The sequence below is a fragment of the Ochotona curzoniae genome, unplaced genomic scaffold (assembly GCF_017591425.1).
Source record: "Ochotona curzoniae isolate NIBS_2020 unplaced genomic scaffold, NIBS_Ocur_1.0 scaffold_3208, whole genome shotgun sequence".
In the NCBI taxonomy this organism is placed as follows: Eukaryota; Metazoa; Chordata; class Mammalia; order Lagomorpha; family Ochotonidae; genus Ochotona; species Ochotona curzoniae.
Window position 1 is genome coordinate 5,785,877 of NW_024467106.1, and position 18,553 is coordinate 5,804,429.

General features: G+C 52.3%; 2 protein-coding genes across 9 annotated transcripts in view; both read right to left on the bottom strand.

The window, feature by feature from the left end:
* Positions 1-9,834, bottom strand: part of GARNL3 (GTPase activating Rap/RanGAP domain like 3) — a 138,890-nt gene extending 129,056 nt beyond the window's left edge. The window contains exon 1 of the mRNA XM_041004369.1: positions 9,830-9,834. The gene's annotated coding sequence lies outside the window, so the exon portion shown is untranslated. The remainder of the gene's footprint in view (positions 1-9,829) is intronic.
* A 7,062-nt stretch (positions 9,835-16,896) lies between these two features.
* The window catches only part of RALGPS1 (Ral GEF with PH domain and SH3 binding motif 1), a 221,210-nt gene continuing 219,553 nt past the window's right edge, over positions 16,897-18,553 (bottom strand). For all 8 annotated transcript variants that reach the window (XM_041004451.1, XM_041004450.1, XM_041004448.1 and 5 more), the window contains one exon: positions 16,897-18,020. In XM_041004451.1, coding sequence (XP_040860385.1) covers positions 17,991-18,020 — 30 coding nt within the window. In that variant the 3' untranslated portion in view covers positions 16,897-17,990. The remainder of the gene's footprint in view (positions 18,021-18,553) is intronic.

Below are 18,553 nucleotides of genomic sequence, written 5' to 3' on the forward strand. Positions count from 1 at the left end.
TTGGCCAAGGGGTCGCTGTGCAGAGTGGTGTGGGAGTCAACACTTGGAACAGCGCACAACTTAAAGTTCACCACTTGTTTATTTCTGGAATTCTCCACTGAGCGATTTCAAGCTTGTGGTTGAGGGCGGGACCTCACGCTGTGGAAAGGAGGGACACATAAGGATGCTGCCTTCTCAGACACATTCAAAGCCCTTGGCGTTTCTGCTCAGCAGTGAAAAGGCTATGACAGGCGATCTAAAGAACAAGTGCCTGGGGACACTTGTGAGGTCACGGTCAGGCCTGAGGATGGCGGTGCTGTCACCACTGCCGACAGGCTTAACCCTGCTTTGAGTCTTTTCAAGTATTTCGCCAGAAATGGTAACATCCAAAGAGTGCTGGGGCCGTCAAACAGCCGAGAACTACAAGGGGAACTTACAGGTGCTTTGACATATCTGGTCACAGAAACTATTACTGCATCTTCATGCAAGCCACGTTAGTGCGGGGTGGTGCTGACCGCTGCACAGAGTCCAACCCACGTCACTACCTCCTAGCCCAGCCCCCACTCATCCCACAGTAGGTTCCCTTCCTTTAGCATACAGTACCCTTTCAAAGCAACATTATACCCTCTGTGAATGCTCCTTTTATCAGTAAAACTATGCTTCAGTCCCAGCCCCCTGCTGAAATCATCTCCCTTCACTGACTGATTTAATCAGATAAAAACATCTTTATAAGAACAAAAGTCGGGCTCGGCGGCGTGGCCTAGTGGCTAAAGTCCTTGCCTTGAACACGCCGGGATCCCATATGGGTGCTGGTTCTAATCCCACTTCCCATCCAGCTCCCTGCTTGTGGCCTGGGAAAGCAGTTGAGGACTGCCCAAAGCCTTGGGACCCTGCATCCGCGTGGGAGACCCAGAGGAAGCTCGTGGCGCCTGGCTTCGGATCGGCATAGCATCGGCCGTTGCACTCAATTGGGGAGTGAATCAATGGACGGAAGATCTTCCTCTCTGTCTCTCCTCCTCTCTGTATATCTGACTTTCCAATAAAAAATAAATCTTAAGAAAAAAAAAAAGAACAAAAGTAAAATCAAATAGAGACCAAACTGTCCCCTCCTACTCCCGCCCTCCACCCCCGCAAAGAGCAGACACATTTTGTGGGTCACCGCCTCATCTCTGTGGTCTCATGAAAGCCATCTGGGGAGCTTTTCATCCTTGCTGTTCTCAAGTCTGATCAGAAGCCACCAGTGACGCCCATGGTGGTTCAGTTCTCGGCTCTGTGGCTGGCATTGTGATGCAGCAGATAAGGTTGAAGTTTGCAATCTCATAAAGCCAGCGTCTCATACGGGTGCCAGTTCGAGTTCCTGTTGCTCCGTGTCCAATCCAGCTCCCTGTGAACGCCCCTGGGGAGGGCAGAGGGTGGCCCAAGTGCTCGAGCGGCTGCACTCATGTGAGAGACCTCGAAGAGGCGCCTGGCTCCTGGCCTCGTGCCAGCTCAGCTCTGGTCATTGCAGTCATTTGGAAGCAAACCAGCAAATGAAAGATTTCTCTCTATATATATAACTCTGCCTTTTAAATAAATAAGTAAATTTTTAAAAATCTTTTCAAAAATTATTAGTTCTTATTCTTCTTTGACCAGTCAGCAACATGGTAAATCATTACCAGTTTTTTTTTTTTTTAAAGATTTATTTTTATTATTTTTTTTATTGGAAAGGCGGATATACACAGAGAAGAGACAGAGAGGAAGATCTTCCCGTCCGATGATTCACTCCCCAAGTGAGCGCAACGGGTCGATACTATGCCGGGTCGATACTATGCCGATCCGAAGCCAGGAGCCTCTTCCGGGTCTCCCACGCGGATGCAGGTTCCCAAAGCTTTGGGCTGTCCTCGACTGCTTTCCCAGACCACAGGCAGGGAGCTGGAAGGGAAGCGGGGCTGCCGGGATTAGAACCGGCGCCCATATGGGATCCCGGGTGTGCAAGGCGAGGACCTTTAACCACTTGCGCCACCGCGCCGGGCCCTACCAGTTTTTTTTATTTCCTCAAAATTAAAAAATTCAATTAGGACCCAGTGTGATAGCCTAGTGGCTAAAGTCTTCACCTTGCATGCACTGGGATCCACTTCCAGCCTCCCTGCTTGTGGCCTAGGAAAGCAGTGGAGGACGGCCCAAGGCCTTGGGACCCTGCACCCGTGTGGAAGACCCAGAAGAAGCTCCTGGCCCCTGGCTTTCAGATTGGCTCAGCTCTGGCCATTATGGCCATTTGGGGAGTGAATCAGTACATGGGAGATCTTTGTCTCTGTCTCTCCTTTTCTCTGTAAATCTACCTTTTCAATTAAAAAAAAAAATGAATCTTTTTTTAAAAACTCAATTAAATCATGTACCCATGACACAGTGATTTCAGATAAGTCTCAATGTTGAATTTTTTTCCTTAGGACTTTTTATACTTATTTAAAAACACACACACACTTTTAAGATTTCCTGAATAGCCACAATGGTTGGAGTTGGGCTGCTCTGAAGCCAGGAGCCAGAAGTTTCTTCCAGGTTTCCCACACGGGGCAGGGTCCCAAGGATTTGAGTTAAATCCCCTGGAGGGCAAGTGGAGCAGCAAGACACAAAGTGGTGCCCATTTGGGATGTTGGCACTGCCCAGGGAGGATTAGCCCACATGCCACAGTGCGGGCCCAGTCATTGTCTTCTTTCCTGACTAATGAAGTTTCTTTACTGATCCTTTTCTGAAGTTTTCATGGTAACTTTTTTCATTTTTTTTTTTGACAGTTCTCTGTTTCACACTCATATTACAGAAGAAAGCAAAGTAAAAACCTTGATGTTTGCTTTTAAACATTTCCTACCTGCAGATCTTAGTTGAGGCAGCCTTGGATCACACGAGGCTGGCGAGTACTTAATGTGTAGCTAATCTGGATTGAATAAGTTATCAACAGAAAATGCATCATAGATTTCAAAGCAGGGGCCAGTGTGTGGCACAGCGTGTTCAGCCACTGCTTGGGACGCCAGCGTCCCATAACAGAGTGCCAGTTGGAGTCTCAGCTACTTTGCTTCTGCTCCGACTTCTTGCTGATGTGCCTGGGGAGGCAGTGGAGAATGACTCAAGTGCTTGGACCCTTGCCACTCAAGGAAGAGACCAACAAAGAGTTGCTGGCTCCTGGCTTTGCTCTGGGCCGCCCTGACTGCAGAAGTAAACCAGTAGATAGGAGATCTCAACTTCTCTCTCTCCCTTTCAAATAAATACATAAATCAGTAAATATTTTTAGAAGATAGTACTAAAAGTAATCAACTGTCTCAACAATTTCTAATATTCATTACATGGATAAATGATATAAGGGGACTTAATTTGCAGGAAAATGAAATTTAAAAGTAAGTTTATTTTTGGTGCAAAATCTATGTTTTTTTTTTTAAACATGCATTGTTTTATTCCAAAGAATTACAGGGGGACAGGGAGAGACAGAGAGAATGAGATCTTCCCATCTGCTAGTTTATTCCCCAAATGGCCGCCATGACCAGGGCTGGGCCAGGCTTTATCTGGGTTTCCCATGTGGGTAAAAGGGGTCCAAACACCTGGGCTACCCTCTTGCTGCTCTTCCCAGGCCATTAGCAGGGGGCTGGATTGGAAGCAGAACAGATGGAACACAAACCAGAACCAGGAGGGGACGTTGGTGTTGTGGGTGGCAGCTTTAGCTGCTACACCACAACACTGACCCTGGTGTAAACGTATCTGATATGATATCTATGCCTACACGGTAGATTCCAAAAGTTCAGGGAAGGGGTGGGCATTTGGCCTCTGGGTTAGCATCCTGACTGGGACTCGCATCCTAGTGCCAGGGATTAGAACCTTGGCTCTGCTGCCATGCTCATGTGCACCTTGGGTGGCAGCAGGCGATTGCTCAAGTACTCAGTCCCCTCCAAGGGGGAGATCCAGAGTTCCTAACTCCTGGGTTCAGGAACAGAGTGGTGCCCATACGGGATGCACAGCTCCAGTCACTGAGGGCGTCTGGGAGCAAGCCAGTGGAGGAGAGCTCTCCCACTGTGTCCCAGTGAAAACTCCACGGAACAGGAACATCAGGAAGAGCTATGCATGTTTTCTGAAACTTCCTGTACCAACACAGACACCTTCTATTTCTCTGCGAGCTTTTTGTGCCTGCATATTTTGGATACACTGAGTGAAATCAGACACGTTTATGTAATAATGTGGGTCAATTGACCTGATTCTTATTACTTTGTAAAATAGGGCCAACGGGAACTTATAAATCCCTTGGGCCACTGCACACACTTGCTAGTATCAAAAAAAAAGCCACTTGCTTTTTTTTTCCCCCCTTCTCCACTTAATGTGTGAGTATACAGTAGCGATCTTTCCAAATAAGAGATACAGGCTGACATTCATCTCTCTAACACACAGCCCTTCTGACAGCCTTTTACAAGGGCTGTGTCTGAAGGCACCTGTCTCCCCAGATTCACAGGGTGAAGATCCAGTCCAAAGGTGACAGTACCGGGAGGTGAGGGCCTTGGGAAGGGAGTGGGAGCAGTGCTGTTATAAGATACCTGAGAGGGATCATTAGCTTCTGTGGTCCTGCCCTGTGAGGACACAGCCAGCCGAAGGCTCCGTGTGCAAGGGACGGGCCCTCGCCAGACATGGACTCTGCTGGCAGTTGAGTGCCCTGTGACATCAGCATCCCACATGTGCACCAGGTTGAGTCCTAGCTGCTCTACGTCTGCTCCAGCTCCCTGTAAATGCTCCCGGAAAAGCAGCTGCAAGAGGTCCAGTTGCTTGGACACTTGTAACCACCTGAAAGACTCAGATGGAGTCCCTGGCTCCTGGCTTTGGATTGGCCCAGCTCAGGCCATTGTGGTCATCTGGGGAGAGAACCATAGGATGGAAAATCTATTTCTCCCTTTCTTTGTAATTCTGCCTTTCAAATTAATTACTAAACTTAAGGGGGGAAATATATGCAAATATACACCCTGTATAGGGCATTCTGTTACAGCCAGTCTGAATGACTCAGACACCTAGCAAGCCTTCATGAGCATGCTTCTGTGTAAAGTTCTTTGGGTCGTCTGCTTGCTGTCCTCTGCGGTCCTTGCTCCTGGGACAATTGGCTGTGTGGACCTGTTTTCACACACTCTGCATCTCCACAGTCTGTTTTAGAATCTTCTTTTTCTCCAGGAAAATCAGCAGTGAGTCTCATTTAAGCCAAAATCTGCAAATCCCCCACCCAGCATTGTTTGTCAGCCTTCATCTCTTCACATCTCCCATTCTGGAAACCAGACAACCACCTAATTTGACTATTGTCTTCCTCCAAGAAAGGAAGCTGGCTTGCATTAATTTAAAATCTTAATGAATAATAAAAGTTACTTGTTCTCCCCCCTCCCATTCTTCACAGAACAGACATAATATTAAAATTAGTTCTGTTGGCCCTGGGAGCCCATTATGTTAGCCCCACACAAGACAGCCTTTTAATAGCTTTCCCAGGAAGACTGCTGTTTTCCCAAAAAGAAACTAACAGTAGCAGATTTATTTGTGATTAAATACTTAAGGGCCTGATCCAAACACAAATGACATTATACACAGAAATGCAGACGAGGAAAGCGGTGTCCATTAAAATACAACATTCATAAGACTATCCGGGTGGGGGTGGGAGAATCACCTGGAAAAACAACTATGACAAAACAAAACAAAACAAAACAAAAAAAGTAAAATCCCAGAGCCAGGAGAGACAGAAGGAAGAAGCAAAGAAGGCAGCCCTGTGTATAACGGAGCACTGCTCTTTCCCAAGCTGCTCTTGGCCTGGAAAGCAGTTCAGGAACAAGCAAGCATTTGTCTTGGCATCCGGTGTGCTGCTCTCCCAGGGAGCAGGCTCTGTGTGGCCTGATGGAGGAAGGCGCCGTGCACCCAGCAGCCACTGGGAGAGGAAAGAGCGTGATTCCCATTTGGATTTCAGAGTCTTCTGTCTGCAGTAGGGCTTGGCACCCACTAGGCTAAACTTAGCAACCGTAATTTAACTATTAAAGTGAACTGAGGTGCCCTTTCACAACCAGAACTAGCACAGACACCCCTGATTTGGGGATTCTGGTTGCCACCCGTGCATCTCAATTCTACAAGAACCTTCTAGAAATAATGGCACTTCGCCAGCCCCTTTTGGCTGTCCCAGTACCCGTTCCCTCGTTCTGCCAACTGTGGGGGTGATTTTCCACTGGGAAATCGCTACCTTTGGTCTCTATGAATGAAAGTGATTTCACATCTCAGTTCCAGGTTGAATATGGGGGTGAGGCCCAGTCAAGAGTATGCTTCACTCTCTTCTGGCTGAAGCAGTTAGTTCAGAGATAATCCAAGATCCCACAGATAATACCAACCCGGGGCGCGGGAGCCAGAATGCTTGAGAAAGCCCTACTTTCTTTTTTCTCTTGTGTGCTTGGCCGTTGGTAGGAAGCAGGCCTTGGGAGGTACATGCTTGGCATCCATGCAGACAGACCCTGAGAATAAAGCCTGTGAGAGGATAAAGCCAGCTGAGGGCGCTGTCCCAGAACCTGGGCTTACCCACTCCCACAGGGGTCGCTGTCATTGCATTTCACAGTCATGTGAACCTATAATTACCCCTGCTCATCATTCACAGCTTTCAACAATATTAGAAAAAAACTTAAAAACTTTTAGTTACTGGTAAGACTTAGATGCCAGCCAATCAACAAAGAAGGGTGGAGAGTGGGCTTTTAGCCTGGTGCTGCTTAAGACACCCACGTGAGACTGGCATGTCAAGTTCAAGTCAAGCCTCTCACTCTGGCCTGCCCTTCCACCCAAGCAGACCTTGGCTCTTGGTTACAGTTGATGGAAGCTGGATGATCAGCCACAGTGGCTGCAGAAGCAATGCCCACTTTGCCCCTGAGAGGACTTGATTTTTCAAAGCATGTCCCTGGGTCAGTGGAGCTGATACTAATTGTGAGCTCGTTAGAAATACAGATGCACAGAGCCCACGGTGACTGAGCTTGTGGGTCTGAATCTGGGGGTTGGACCAGGAAGCTGTGTTCTCAGAAGCACTCCTGCTGTGGATGCTGACAGTCTAAAAGTCACTGGTTCCAAGACCTGGAGGGGTCTGATAGAACAGACTGGAGGTGAGGTGCGGGGGGTGGGAGGGGGGAGCTCTACCAAGGTCCCAGGCGATGGTGACACTTGATGGCCTGAGAGCCACACCAAGGCGGACAGGATGGGGATGCCGAATGTTTGTAACCCTGCTAAAGTTGTGGTTCAAGTGCACTTTCGCCTTCACGAGGTATTGTCACCAAAAGGGGGCAGTTCAGAAATTAAGAGTAACCCAAGATAACTCAGGTTCACTGTGTATTTCTTGACCACCACAAAGGAACAAAAGGCAACAGATACATTTCCTAAAACGTCACACACCTGCCTACTAGCTTCTCCACAGAAAGCAGGTTGCCTCAGTGCCTCCCACCTGCAGCAGCTGCTTTTCAGCCACTCCTAGTCAATGTTCTGCGCACCTGAAAAGGTTTGAACAGGATTTGGCTCCCCAACTTGGATACACAGCAAACCCCAAAGTCGTAAATGAGTGGTACTCTTTATGGAGGTCAGCCTGGTTGGGGGTGGGTCCTTAGGTTACGGGGGCATGCCTCTAAGGGTGGTTCTACTGGGAGGATTGGGTGTCCATCCTACCACTCCTTTGTCCATTCCCCCATACCTGGACCACGGTCATCACAGACCAAGCCAACAGAGCCACCCAGTCTTGAACTAAAACCTCCCAAACGGTGGGGGACACGGACCATTTCTCATGACAAAGTTAGCTTGTTCAGACATTCCACTGTCATGACACAGAAGTGGACTAACACGATCACTATCTCCCTTCTTCCCTTCCTCAGTCTGCAGCTCAAAAAGATAAGGAAGCCAGGGAAAGGCCGGGGAACAACAGAATGGGCCAAGCTGGGGTTTTAAGCAAGTAAGGGGGAGGGGAGTTCAGGAATACACTCAGAAGTTCCTCATCAGCTATGCTTTCTGTCAGGCAATGGTAGGCAATAGTTTCGGCCCTTTGGGTCGATGACGTCATGTAGAGCTCACGCTAATGCTGAAACAGGCAGGTCAGTTCACAGACAAGTGTAACAAGGTTCAAAGTCCTTAAGCCATTTGTCCACGTTCACATGTGTAGTGATGAGCAGAAAGACAGAAACTTGAACCCAGACCTGTCTCACTCCAGCCCTAATTCCTGAACATCATCTGACGATGCCGTCTCACAAAATGCTGACAGGCCTGCCTAGGGAAGTGACGGGCCCACGTGCATGTCTGCGGCCTGCTTCCAGGCTTACTTGCTGGTTTCTCCCGCTGCCTCTGGCCACCCACTGGTGCCTCCATCCTGGACTGTACCCTGGCCCTGCACGTTTACTTGGCCTGCTGTGACTGTGTGCCAGTTATCAGAACTGACCCTGGGCACTTAGCAAGCAGAACTGTTAGTGTGGAAAGAATGCCTCTTCTCCCCAGTGCCAACAAGATGATGGGGTAAATATGGTTAAACCATATTCTCGAAGGCCCAGCATGTGAAGCAGTGACACCTACGTGGGATGTGACAGGAAGTGGGAAGCAAATGAGTGGTGGCTCCCCAGACTTTCTGCATCAGTGGACCTGGAATAGGGGAGCACACACCTGTGTGGTTCTGATGTCCCATGGGCCACTCTGATGCTGATCATCATTCTTAAGCAACAAAAATAATGAGAGAAGCTGTTGTGGGCACTGATCTAAGTTCAGTAACACTCTTCTACTTAAGCAGAAACGGAAGGAAGAAATCTGACAAAAATTTAAAAAGAACCACCAGAACCCTGTGGCACAGCAGGTTAAACAGCCCACCTGCCAATCCTGTATCTCATATCACAGTGCTGGGTCAAGTTCTGTCTACACTGCTTCTAACCCACTTCCTGCCAACACCTTGTGGGGGGCAGGAGAGGATGGCGCCAGTACTCGGTTCTCTGCTACCAAACTGGGAAACGTGGGTGGGGCTCCTGGCCCCTGAATTCAGCCTGGTTCAGCACTAATTGTTTCAAGGAACTTTGAGAGGAAATGAATGGATAGAAAAATCTCTCTCTTTCTCTCTCACTCACACACACACACACAGTCTTGAAGAAACACAAATATTAGGCAACTTCAGAAAGCTTGTACAAAATGGAATTCTGAGTTTATTTTGCTGCATAAAAAGTTTGAAGTCAGTGCAAAGACTTTCTTTAGAGGATGAACTTCTTAAAAAAATGTCTGGAATTTTGGTTTATGAAAGGCAAAGAGAGACGGAATGAGAGTCAAATCTTCCATCCACTGGCAGACTCCCTAAAATGCCCAAAACAGCCAGTTCTGGGCCACAGCCAGACACCCAGCGTGCAGGCAGGTCTCCCTTGTGGGTGGCAGGGAGCCAAGCACTTGAGTCATCCCGGCTGCCTCCCAAGGCATGCATTAGCAGAGAGCTGGAATCGGAAATGGAGCCAGCACCTGAACCCAGGCACTCCAATATGGCATTCTGGCACCCCAAACAGTGACCTAAGCCACCATGCCAAATGCCAGCCCCACAGGTTTTTCATAATAAACATTTTCTATATCATATTATGGAAAAATTGCATCAAAATAAACTCATACTTTTAATTCCATTATTCCACAAACACTTTGAAATACCTTCCTATGTAAATAACCAGAAGTACCTGCTACACATTTGATCAAAAATAAACAAACAGAAAAGACAGAATTCTTTTCATAATTGAAAAAATTGCTTCCATTCCATAAGGATACACAATCCAAAAGGAAATTAGGCCCAGTTCAGGCATCTATCATTTCATAAGTGCATATTACGAATACATGTGAAAAGACGGTTCACCTCACTCCCAAACAAGACATTCAAATCACGACAGAATACCAGCGTGGCACATATGTATAACTGAAGCTGGCCTAGTGTTGAAGGAGACCCAGGGGAGCCGTCAACCGCTACAACTGGTGAACAAGTGTTCTGACATTACGCTTGGAACGCCTTTAAAATGCTTATTCCCTTGGAGGCCACGACCTCCCCCACCCCCGCCGTCACCTCCATGAGATTACCTCATGGAAGTGACCGCCTCTTCACACCCAGGCCACAGTCTCTCATCCTTGAAGAAATGAACCACATGTCCCACAGTAAGATCCATACAGCAACTGAACCCGGTTTCTGAAGACGTGTGTAAGGGCAGAGGAATCCTTACACAATACTGAGAACGCAAGTTAAAATGTTCACACACACACAGGCACACGTGCACTTCCACACCCAGGAGGGGAGATTATAGCTGATACCTGGTGCGATTACAGGGAAATGCAAAGTTTATGATTGCCAATTTCCTCTTAAAAACACAGATCGTTTACTGCCAGGAGAAACAGTCAACAGGGCCTTTCTGTTTATGAGATAATGTCATGGGTGTCAAAGAGAGAATAAAAGAAAAAAAAATGCCTCTTGAGACATGTGGTTGGAAGACAAGGGTGGGGGGATGCAAGTGGGAATTCGGAAAGAAAATTGCCTTAAATCATCTCTGTCCAGTGTGAAAACCATCCACCCCAACAGTAATCCGCATCAATTAAAAAGGAATATAACAGAAAAACTCAGCTCCTTAGCAGATGGGGCCACATTTGAGATGCTCAATAATAGCCTTAGGCGCTAATGGCGACCACTACGCCCCAGGGTCAAAGGGCTGAGGAAAGTTCCAAGAAGTGGAGGAAAGTTCTACAGGGCAACACTCAGCCTCCCACCTGAGCCTCCCACTCATCTCCCCGTCCCTCACACTTCAGCAACAAGCTCGGAGGCGCGGCACAGCGACACAGGGCCACATCTGACCCTCTTACCCGTCGAGCGGGGTGACTGCCCAGGCAGCTAGCCATGATGGCACATGGGACTCACAGGCTCAGGGAAACCTTCCTGGAGGAGGAGGGGCAGGCACAATCCAGATAGGAACGGGGAACGAGGCCCAGCTGGGCGCCAAGGAGAAGTCACCAGCTGGTCAGACATGTGTCCATGCCACACGGAGTAAATAAATGTCAGTGATGGGCCAGGCCTGAGACAGCTCTGGAGATGCAGCAGCAACCAGGAATGTCATGGTCCAGGTCCTCCCAACAGCAGGGCAGGTGCAGCAAGGGAGGGTGGGGCAGGGCGGGCCTCTCTTCCTCCCAGCAACTGAGCCCTCCCTGCAGCCTCTGCGGGGCCAGAATCCCACACCCCCATCCTTCTCCTGGTCTCCCCATTACTGCGGTGGGCAGGGAAGGGAACCCCTCAAGAGAGCACGCTGTAAGAAGGCACGGTCGAGAGCTCCAATCAATCCCTTTCAGGAACCAGCTTGAGAGGGTTTAAGAATAAGCATGAGAGTCTTGCTTCGGTCGGGGGTCGCTGAAAGCATCCAGAAGAGGAGGACGGGGATGGTTGCATACGTGGTAGGGCCAACAAGAGCGACGTGGAAGCCAGAGATGGCACTCCAGGCAAAGAGGAGACCGGAGCCGCCGCGGGAGGGGCAGCGCCGCAGCAGGGAGGGGCGCCTCAGGTTCGGGGCGCCCCGCAGGTAAGGAAGAGGTGGGTGGGCTGGGAGGACGCCAGGGGCGCCGGAGGGGATGCGTTGGTGAAGGGCGCGGACCCCAGGGTTCTGCAAGTGTGTGTGTGTGGGGGGCGGGGTGCAGAGGAGCCGGGGATGGGCGGGGCTGAGGCAGCAGGTGTGCAGGCACCTGGGGCGCCAGGATGGGAGCGACGCTGTCCCAGGAAGACCTCCTCTGACTTCGAGGGGTCCATTTCCCGACCTTGTCCTTGACATTACGGAACGTTCTCCACCGCCCAAGACCCACCGGGTCCCGCGGTGTGCCCAGGGCTTCCTATAGAACCTACGCCTCCGGGAGCCCGTCGGCGAGGGACCGCTGCCCAACCCTCGCCCCCCACCCCAGCCTGAACCTGGAGGAGGACCCGGCCCCCTCAGATAACCTTCCCACCCACACGGCTGCTCGGCCCCGGCTCCTCAGCTCCAGCCTCGGCCGATCCCTTCCCGCACCGCCGCCTCCCGCGCCCGGTCCCCTCACACCCGCCACCCTCCGAACACCCCCCCACCCCACGTGGCTTCCTCCCCTCCGGGCTGCACCCCCTCCCGGGCCGCGATACCTGGGGCTCTCGAAGCTGCACCCCCTGCGCCGCAGCGCCGCCCTCTTCTGCCGCAGGAGCGCCGCGGCCGCCCCGCCGGGCTCCGGCTCCATCGCCCCGGGCGGGGGCCTCGGGCTCGGGTGCACTCGGGTGGGCTCGGGCCTCCGCGGGTTCGGCCGGCCGCTCGGCTCGCGCGCCGCAGCCCACGCCCCGCCCCGGCCCGGCCCCTCTTCGGGTTCCAGCCCGACCGGCCCCTAAGCCCCTCAGCCGGGTCCAGGTCCTGACCCGCCTCGTCCCCTCCTCCCCCTCTTCCCTCCCCCCACCCCGGAACTCCGGCTCTGTCGGCTCTGTCCCCCTCAGCAGCACGCAAGCCCCACCCCGGGCCCCCCGAAACACGGCCCCACAGACCCCCGGTCTCCTCAGCCGGGCCCGGCCCCGCCCCGCCCCAAACCCCACCTCGGCCAGCCCGTTAGCCAGGCCCAGGCCCCGCCCCTCACTGCAATTCCGCCGGTGGCCAACCCTTCGTCCCTCCCCAGACCCCGCCCCAACTCCTCCGACTTCAAGCGCCGCCCCGAACGCAGCCCCGCCCCGAGCCCGCCCCCACCTTCCGCTCGGTCAGCCCCACACCTTTTTGCTAGGCCTTGGCCACGCCCCGGTCCCGCCCCTCTCCGAGCTCCAGTGGCGCCTCGGGTTTCTCCCGCCACTCGCCCAGGTTTCTCGAACCGGCTCGCCACACCCCTGTAGAGCCCATCAGGACCTCAACCCCGCTCCTGTAGCCTCTCGCCCCTCAACACAGACCCTGGCCCTGCCCACCTACCCATCCATCACTGAGCTCCCGCGTGGCACCCGTCCTCACTCAGGCGCTGCTCGCGCGAGCGTCGCCCCTCGTCACCTCGTCACCTCGTCACCTCAGCATCTCTGGCCCTGTCAGCCGTGGCACTGCTCCATCCTTGGGGTCATTCCCCGCTCCCTCTCCCAGTCAGTCCCGCCTACAGGCCTGGCCCCGCCCCGAGGAACGCTGCATCTTTCTTCTAGATCCGCCTTCTCGCCCCCTACTCGGTGCGTCCCTCTCACGACCCCCGGCCCAGCTCCGGTCCACAGCTGTACCGCGGCCACTGAGGCTGCCCGGTCCACACTGCCGGCTATCCTCATCGCCCTGGGGTCGGGGGTGTCCTGGCTGGCGGGCATCGTCCCAGTTAGAGTGCTTGTTAGCCGGGGATCCCTCCATCCGTCCTGGGGACTGACTGCCGGCTGGAGTGGGTTTCGGGTTCTGCCTGGCCTCACAAGCTCCTCTCCAGCACTCTTGTGGTCGCCTGCTTTCCCAGCCTCACAGTGCTGCAGCCTTTTAGCCGAATCTCCAAGCGGGCCCTAACCTCTAACGCCTCCCTTCTCCCCTCCCTCCCCATCCCAGGGCGGTGTCCCCCACTGTCCCCGCCCTTTCCTCCTCACCTAACCCGTGGAGCTGGCATCTGGAGCAGCCAACTGTTCGCCAAGGAAATTTTGTCTCGCGTTTAATACACTGAGCCACAGTCATTGAAAAAAACACATTTAATTTCAAAGTAAACAAAGATGTTTGTACATTAAAGTATTTAATTCGTGAAACGGTTATTATCAGAGTATAACAAGCTCTGAAAAAATACAGCAACTTGGTACAAGACTGAGGTAACAAAATACTTCACAGCAAGAATCTAAAGAATTTCACAGAGGGCTGATGTGCATGTTGGGAGGGCCACTGCGGGTGCGGAGTCAAGGACAAAGTCCCTACACAGCTGCATGCGGGGTGGGGCGGCGGGGAGTTCTGCTGGGGAAAAAAAAATACGGACAGCCTGGGAGAAGGTGACAGATCCAACAAGAAAGGTATTCAAATGTAGAAACCATTGCAACATACTTGCAAGGGTAGGTAGGAAATTGAAAACTACGGGCTATGCAACGTTTTGAATGCTAAGTGGAAAACCATGCATTTTGGCACGAAATCTGTTTTAAGAGTCTAGCAGACTAATAAATTAGGTGCTATTAGTTCAGTACTGAAGGGTTGCAGTTACTTCAGAAATGGAGGGGCCATCGGTTTAATGCTGCAGCTGCAAGCAGGGCCTCTGGCGCTGCCCCATGAGGGTGCACACACTGGTGTGGGGCAGGGTCACCAGGCATTCTCAAATCCATGTCCCAAGTTCTCAACACCCAAGGCAATGCAGCTCTGGCTATGTACTGTGCTTGGATTAAACACTGATATATTTTTTAAAAGACCTATGACATGGACACTGAATGTTCGAATGCAGCTCCCTTCTTCACGTGTGGACTTCCCCGTGGGCCAGGCCATCATTGTTCCATGCCTGGCTGCTCTGAGCCAATTGGCACACACCCCCACCCACCCTGACCTGGCACATCCAGAGGCTGGTTCAGCTGTCCAGCCTTTCTAGAGGAACCTGCACAGAATTGGCCTCCAATGAGAGGGCAGAGGGCAGGGCTTGCCCAGGAGGTCAGGGGTGGTAACACTTTCTTATCCAAGCTATGTGAGGGTAGGGATGACGATGGTTGGTTTTTCCTCTTTTTGGCGTGGATCCTGGCGCACAGGAAGTACTCAACAAGGGTGTGAGTGAATGAATGAGTGGGTGTTTTGAGCAGAGATGTTCCAATTTCAAAGGCCCTCTCCTAGGTGGGTTTTCCTTTTATTAGACACGAAATCACTCAATGGGTCAATAGGTTGGGCTATAGTCACGTCTGGTGTCACCAGAAGGAAACTGTTTTTGGCAACGTTTACCTGGTGGCTGCCAGCATCTCCAAGGGGGACGACAGAGCTCAGGCTTGCACCCGAGAATCAGAGTGGATGTGGCTCACTGGAGGGAACTTCCTGTTGTCATGGGTCATTCTCCATCCTGAACAATACACACCTCCTGGCCTTGGGAGGTGAAGAATCTAATGACGAAAGAAACATTGGCCATGTTGGTAAGAAATAGGAGGGGGAAAAAATTGTTATAAATTCAGCTGGTGAGAGGCAGGTCTTACCTAAACAGCCTTCCGCTCGAAGGTCACCTCCTCTGCCGTGGTGCTGCGGGTGCTTCCGGTCGGACAGGACGGGGCCTGCACTCTCACTGTACAAACTCAGGCAAGCATTACTGCTGTTCTCTCACAGATCCCAACCTCGAGTTACAAAAACATGTTCCGCAGACTTCCGGGGGCAGAGTCAGGGAGACTTCTTGGGACACTGGAGTGCTGCCAGCTTTCTATGCCATGAAGTTTTGTTTTGTTTTGTTTTGTTTTGTTTTTGCATCATTCATTTTGTGGGGGGATGCCATGATCCATTTGCTTTTTAATACAGTCTATTCTTGCAAGATAGAATGCCTCTCATGAGTTTCCACATGTTTGTGCATGATGGCCAGCCAAGCAACGGAACACACAAATGCTTCCCTCCATGCTGGGAACTCAGCTTTGGACTGCACCCAACACGTGCAGCATGGACACAGTGACTGAGTGAAGACCACCAGCACGGGGCTCCCACATGGAGAACTGGGTGTCTCCCAGCTGTGTCTTCTTGGGGTCTCTTCTGGATGTATTTGGGGTTCCCACTGGTGCTTCAAGGCTTTTGGCCAACAAAGTCTATCCACTTCATTCCAGGCCCATGCTAAGGACTGTCCCTGGCAGGGTCCAGCCAGGGATCAGTGGGTATGCCATTCACATGAGCTCAGGAGAAGATGCTTGTGAGAGATTAGGAACCATCTGAAGAGGGGCAGGAGACAGCCTGACACCAGGAACCTGGGACTGTGAGGGTTTGCTGATTGGCACCTGTCAACGTGCTGTCCCAGTGTGTGGGAAGCCAGGCTAGTGTGGAGAGTGGAGAAACCCAAGGGGACTGAGAGGCTGATGTTCTCCAAACTCAGAGCAGAAATGGACTCAAGGTGGACAGAGATGAACACTGCATGGTGCCAGGCAGAGCTGTCCGGCTTGATCGCTCAGCTTGTGGCAGCCCAGCTGACATCACCAGGAGAACTAGGTTAGACACACATACAGGACCCGGCTATGGGCAGGCGTGAAGAGCAACCGGAGCCAACACTGACACATCCATTCTGTCTGGCCAGAGTTTCCTTTGCTGCAAAAGACAACCCTGATGACCAGTCCTTTCCTCGCCGGGCTTTTCATGTTCTCAGGGAAGTTGTCACTACATCATCACAATGCCATGGTGCGCCTTTGCTGGTTTTTTTTTTTTTTTCCTCTCAAACAGATCTATTCCAGTTTCTTGCTGTGGATGCTGCTGCAGGCGTGCCTCGTCCTGGGAACTCTGCAGGGTGGTTTGGTGTCTGATAGATGGGAAATCGCCATAGTGATGGACAGGGACCTGGAAACTCAGTCTTTCTGAGAAAACTGCTTCGGAAACTACTGCTCGCAGTTAGGATATACAAATTAAAGAGGTGAATGGGTAGAAGGAGGGGAAACTACGGTGACAGAGGAACTTTTTAGTCTTGAATGGAAAAACAAACGAGTCTTGGTGTAAAATAAAAGTCACTGTGAGATGAGATGAAAGGTGAGGCGCAGAGGCTGTCATCTGGGTCGCTGGATGACCCACTCAATGGCTTGGCTCTCTGTTCCCGGCCATCAGCAACCATGTGCCCTTGGACTTGGGACAATGAAGAACATGCTGGTGACTGCATGTGGGGGTAAGACTGGAGGAGCTTAAGGCCTCAATGTCAACTCAGCTCCCAGCAGGCAGCAGGTGTGATGATTGGGAGTTCTGGTGGGCCCCCGCCCTGGCAGTGCAAGGCAGAGGGTGGGTGGGGGAGGGGCAGAAGCCTTGCCCGGGGCGGGGGGGGGGGAGGGAGGAGGAGGAACAGGTGGATACCAGTGGCTCTGTGCAGCCCAACTCTGTGAGCATGGCAGCCTCCAAGCTGCTTCCGAGCTAGCCAAGCCAGGAGAGGATGTCATCTCCTCCCAGGTGGGTGGGGAGGGGCAGAGTGAGAAGACAAAGGCCTCCAGGCCCATGGGGGTGCAGGGGGGAAGGCAGGGGGAGGAAGCAAGCTGGCTGGCAACCTGGTCCTGTCTCAGAGAGGCTAACAGCGACAAGACCTGGATGGACCCAAGGGGCTCAGGGGAGCAGGCCTTCCAGAGGAATAGCACCCATAGGAACAGAAAACAAGACACGAGTTAAGGCATTGTTTGTTTACAGTAAAAGAATGTAAGGGACCCTTAACACAGGCTCTCACTCAGGCCTTCCTGGGGGGCTGGAGGGGAAACAAGATGGTAACTTAAGGTGAAAGCAGGGACTCAATGCAAATGGAATGTGTGATGTTGCCAGTCTTGTGCCAAAATGCATGTTTCTCAGAGGTCACACTCGCTCGTGTGCACACACACACATACACGCACACACGCTCACACACTGAAGACGCTTGGGAGAGGGTTGTACAAAATTTTAGGCCGCCCTATGGGCGAGCAGCCCCGTGCACTTGGGGTGTGACGAGCCTGTGGCGTGGTCTGGCCCTGCTCCCAAGCCTCGCTTGCTGCTGTCATCGCCGCCCCTTGCCGCTGTCCACTCCGTGCAGCAGGAAGCACTGGACCCCAATGTGGGCTGAATACTCTCCAGTCGCAGTTGCAGCTGGTGGGCGGACACGAGGAGCCCAGATAGGGAGCGCAGGGCTGACAGTTTGGGGTTCAACCACCACCCCATGGAGTGATGCTGCAGGAAGGAGTGTCACAAGAATTGTTTGGGGACCAACAGGTGGATCTTGCGCCAGCTGGTGAAGCCCTTGGGGACTTGTGAGGCCGCCGGCCACGTCCCCTGGCACCCTGCCCCCGAGTCTGGCTGTGGGGCTCCCAGCGCCCTAGCCCCAGCCTGTGCCCAGAAACTGCTTCTTCACCACCGGGCCCAGGCTGGGCTCCCAGAAGCCTTTGTGGTCACGCCAAGTCCTGCAGAGACTTATTCAAATGACATAAGGTTTGCAGGTACCTGGAAGAGAAAGCTCAGCTTCTTGTCACAGCAGGAGAGCAGGGGAGGGATGTCCCTCAGGAGAAGGGAGTGGGTTAGGTGGGGAGAGGGCACCAGGACAGTGACAGCCATCAGGTGACGTAATCCCCCTGTGCCCAGGAACAGCTCTGAATATTTCAAATGCATTGTGTCCTTGGGTCGTCCCATCAGTCCTACTGGGCAGGTTCTGGAAGCACCCCCATCACAAAGATCAACAAACTGAGGCTCATGGAGATTAAGTACACAGCAAATAAACCCAGGCTGTCTCAACTACCTCCTGTGCCTGGGCTGGGGAGGAGATGAACCCTACAGAAATGGGCCTAGGGCTCGGGGAGAAGGGCGCAGGGTCGAGACAGCAGGAATCTGCAGGGGAGGCACAGGAGGAAGAAGAGGAGGAAGTTGTCTGGGACTAGTTGGAGCCCCATGGCCTTCCCACTGCTGTGCCCCAGGACAAGAAGCTGGCTACCTTGCCTAGGGGACCACCAACCCTGAGCTCACGGTATCTTCTCCCCTTG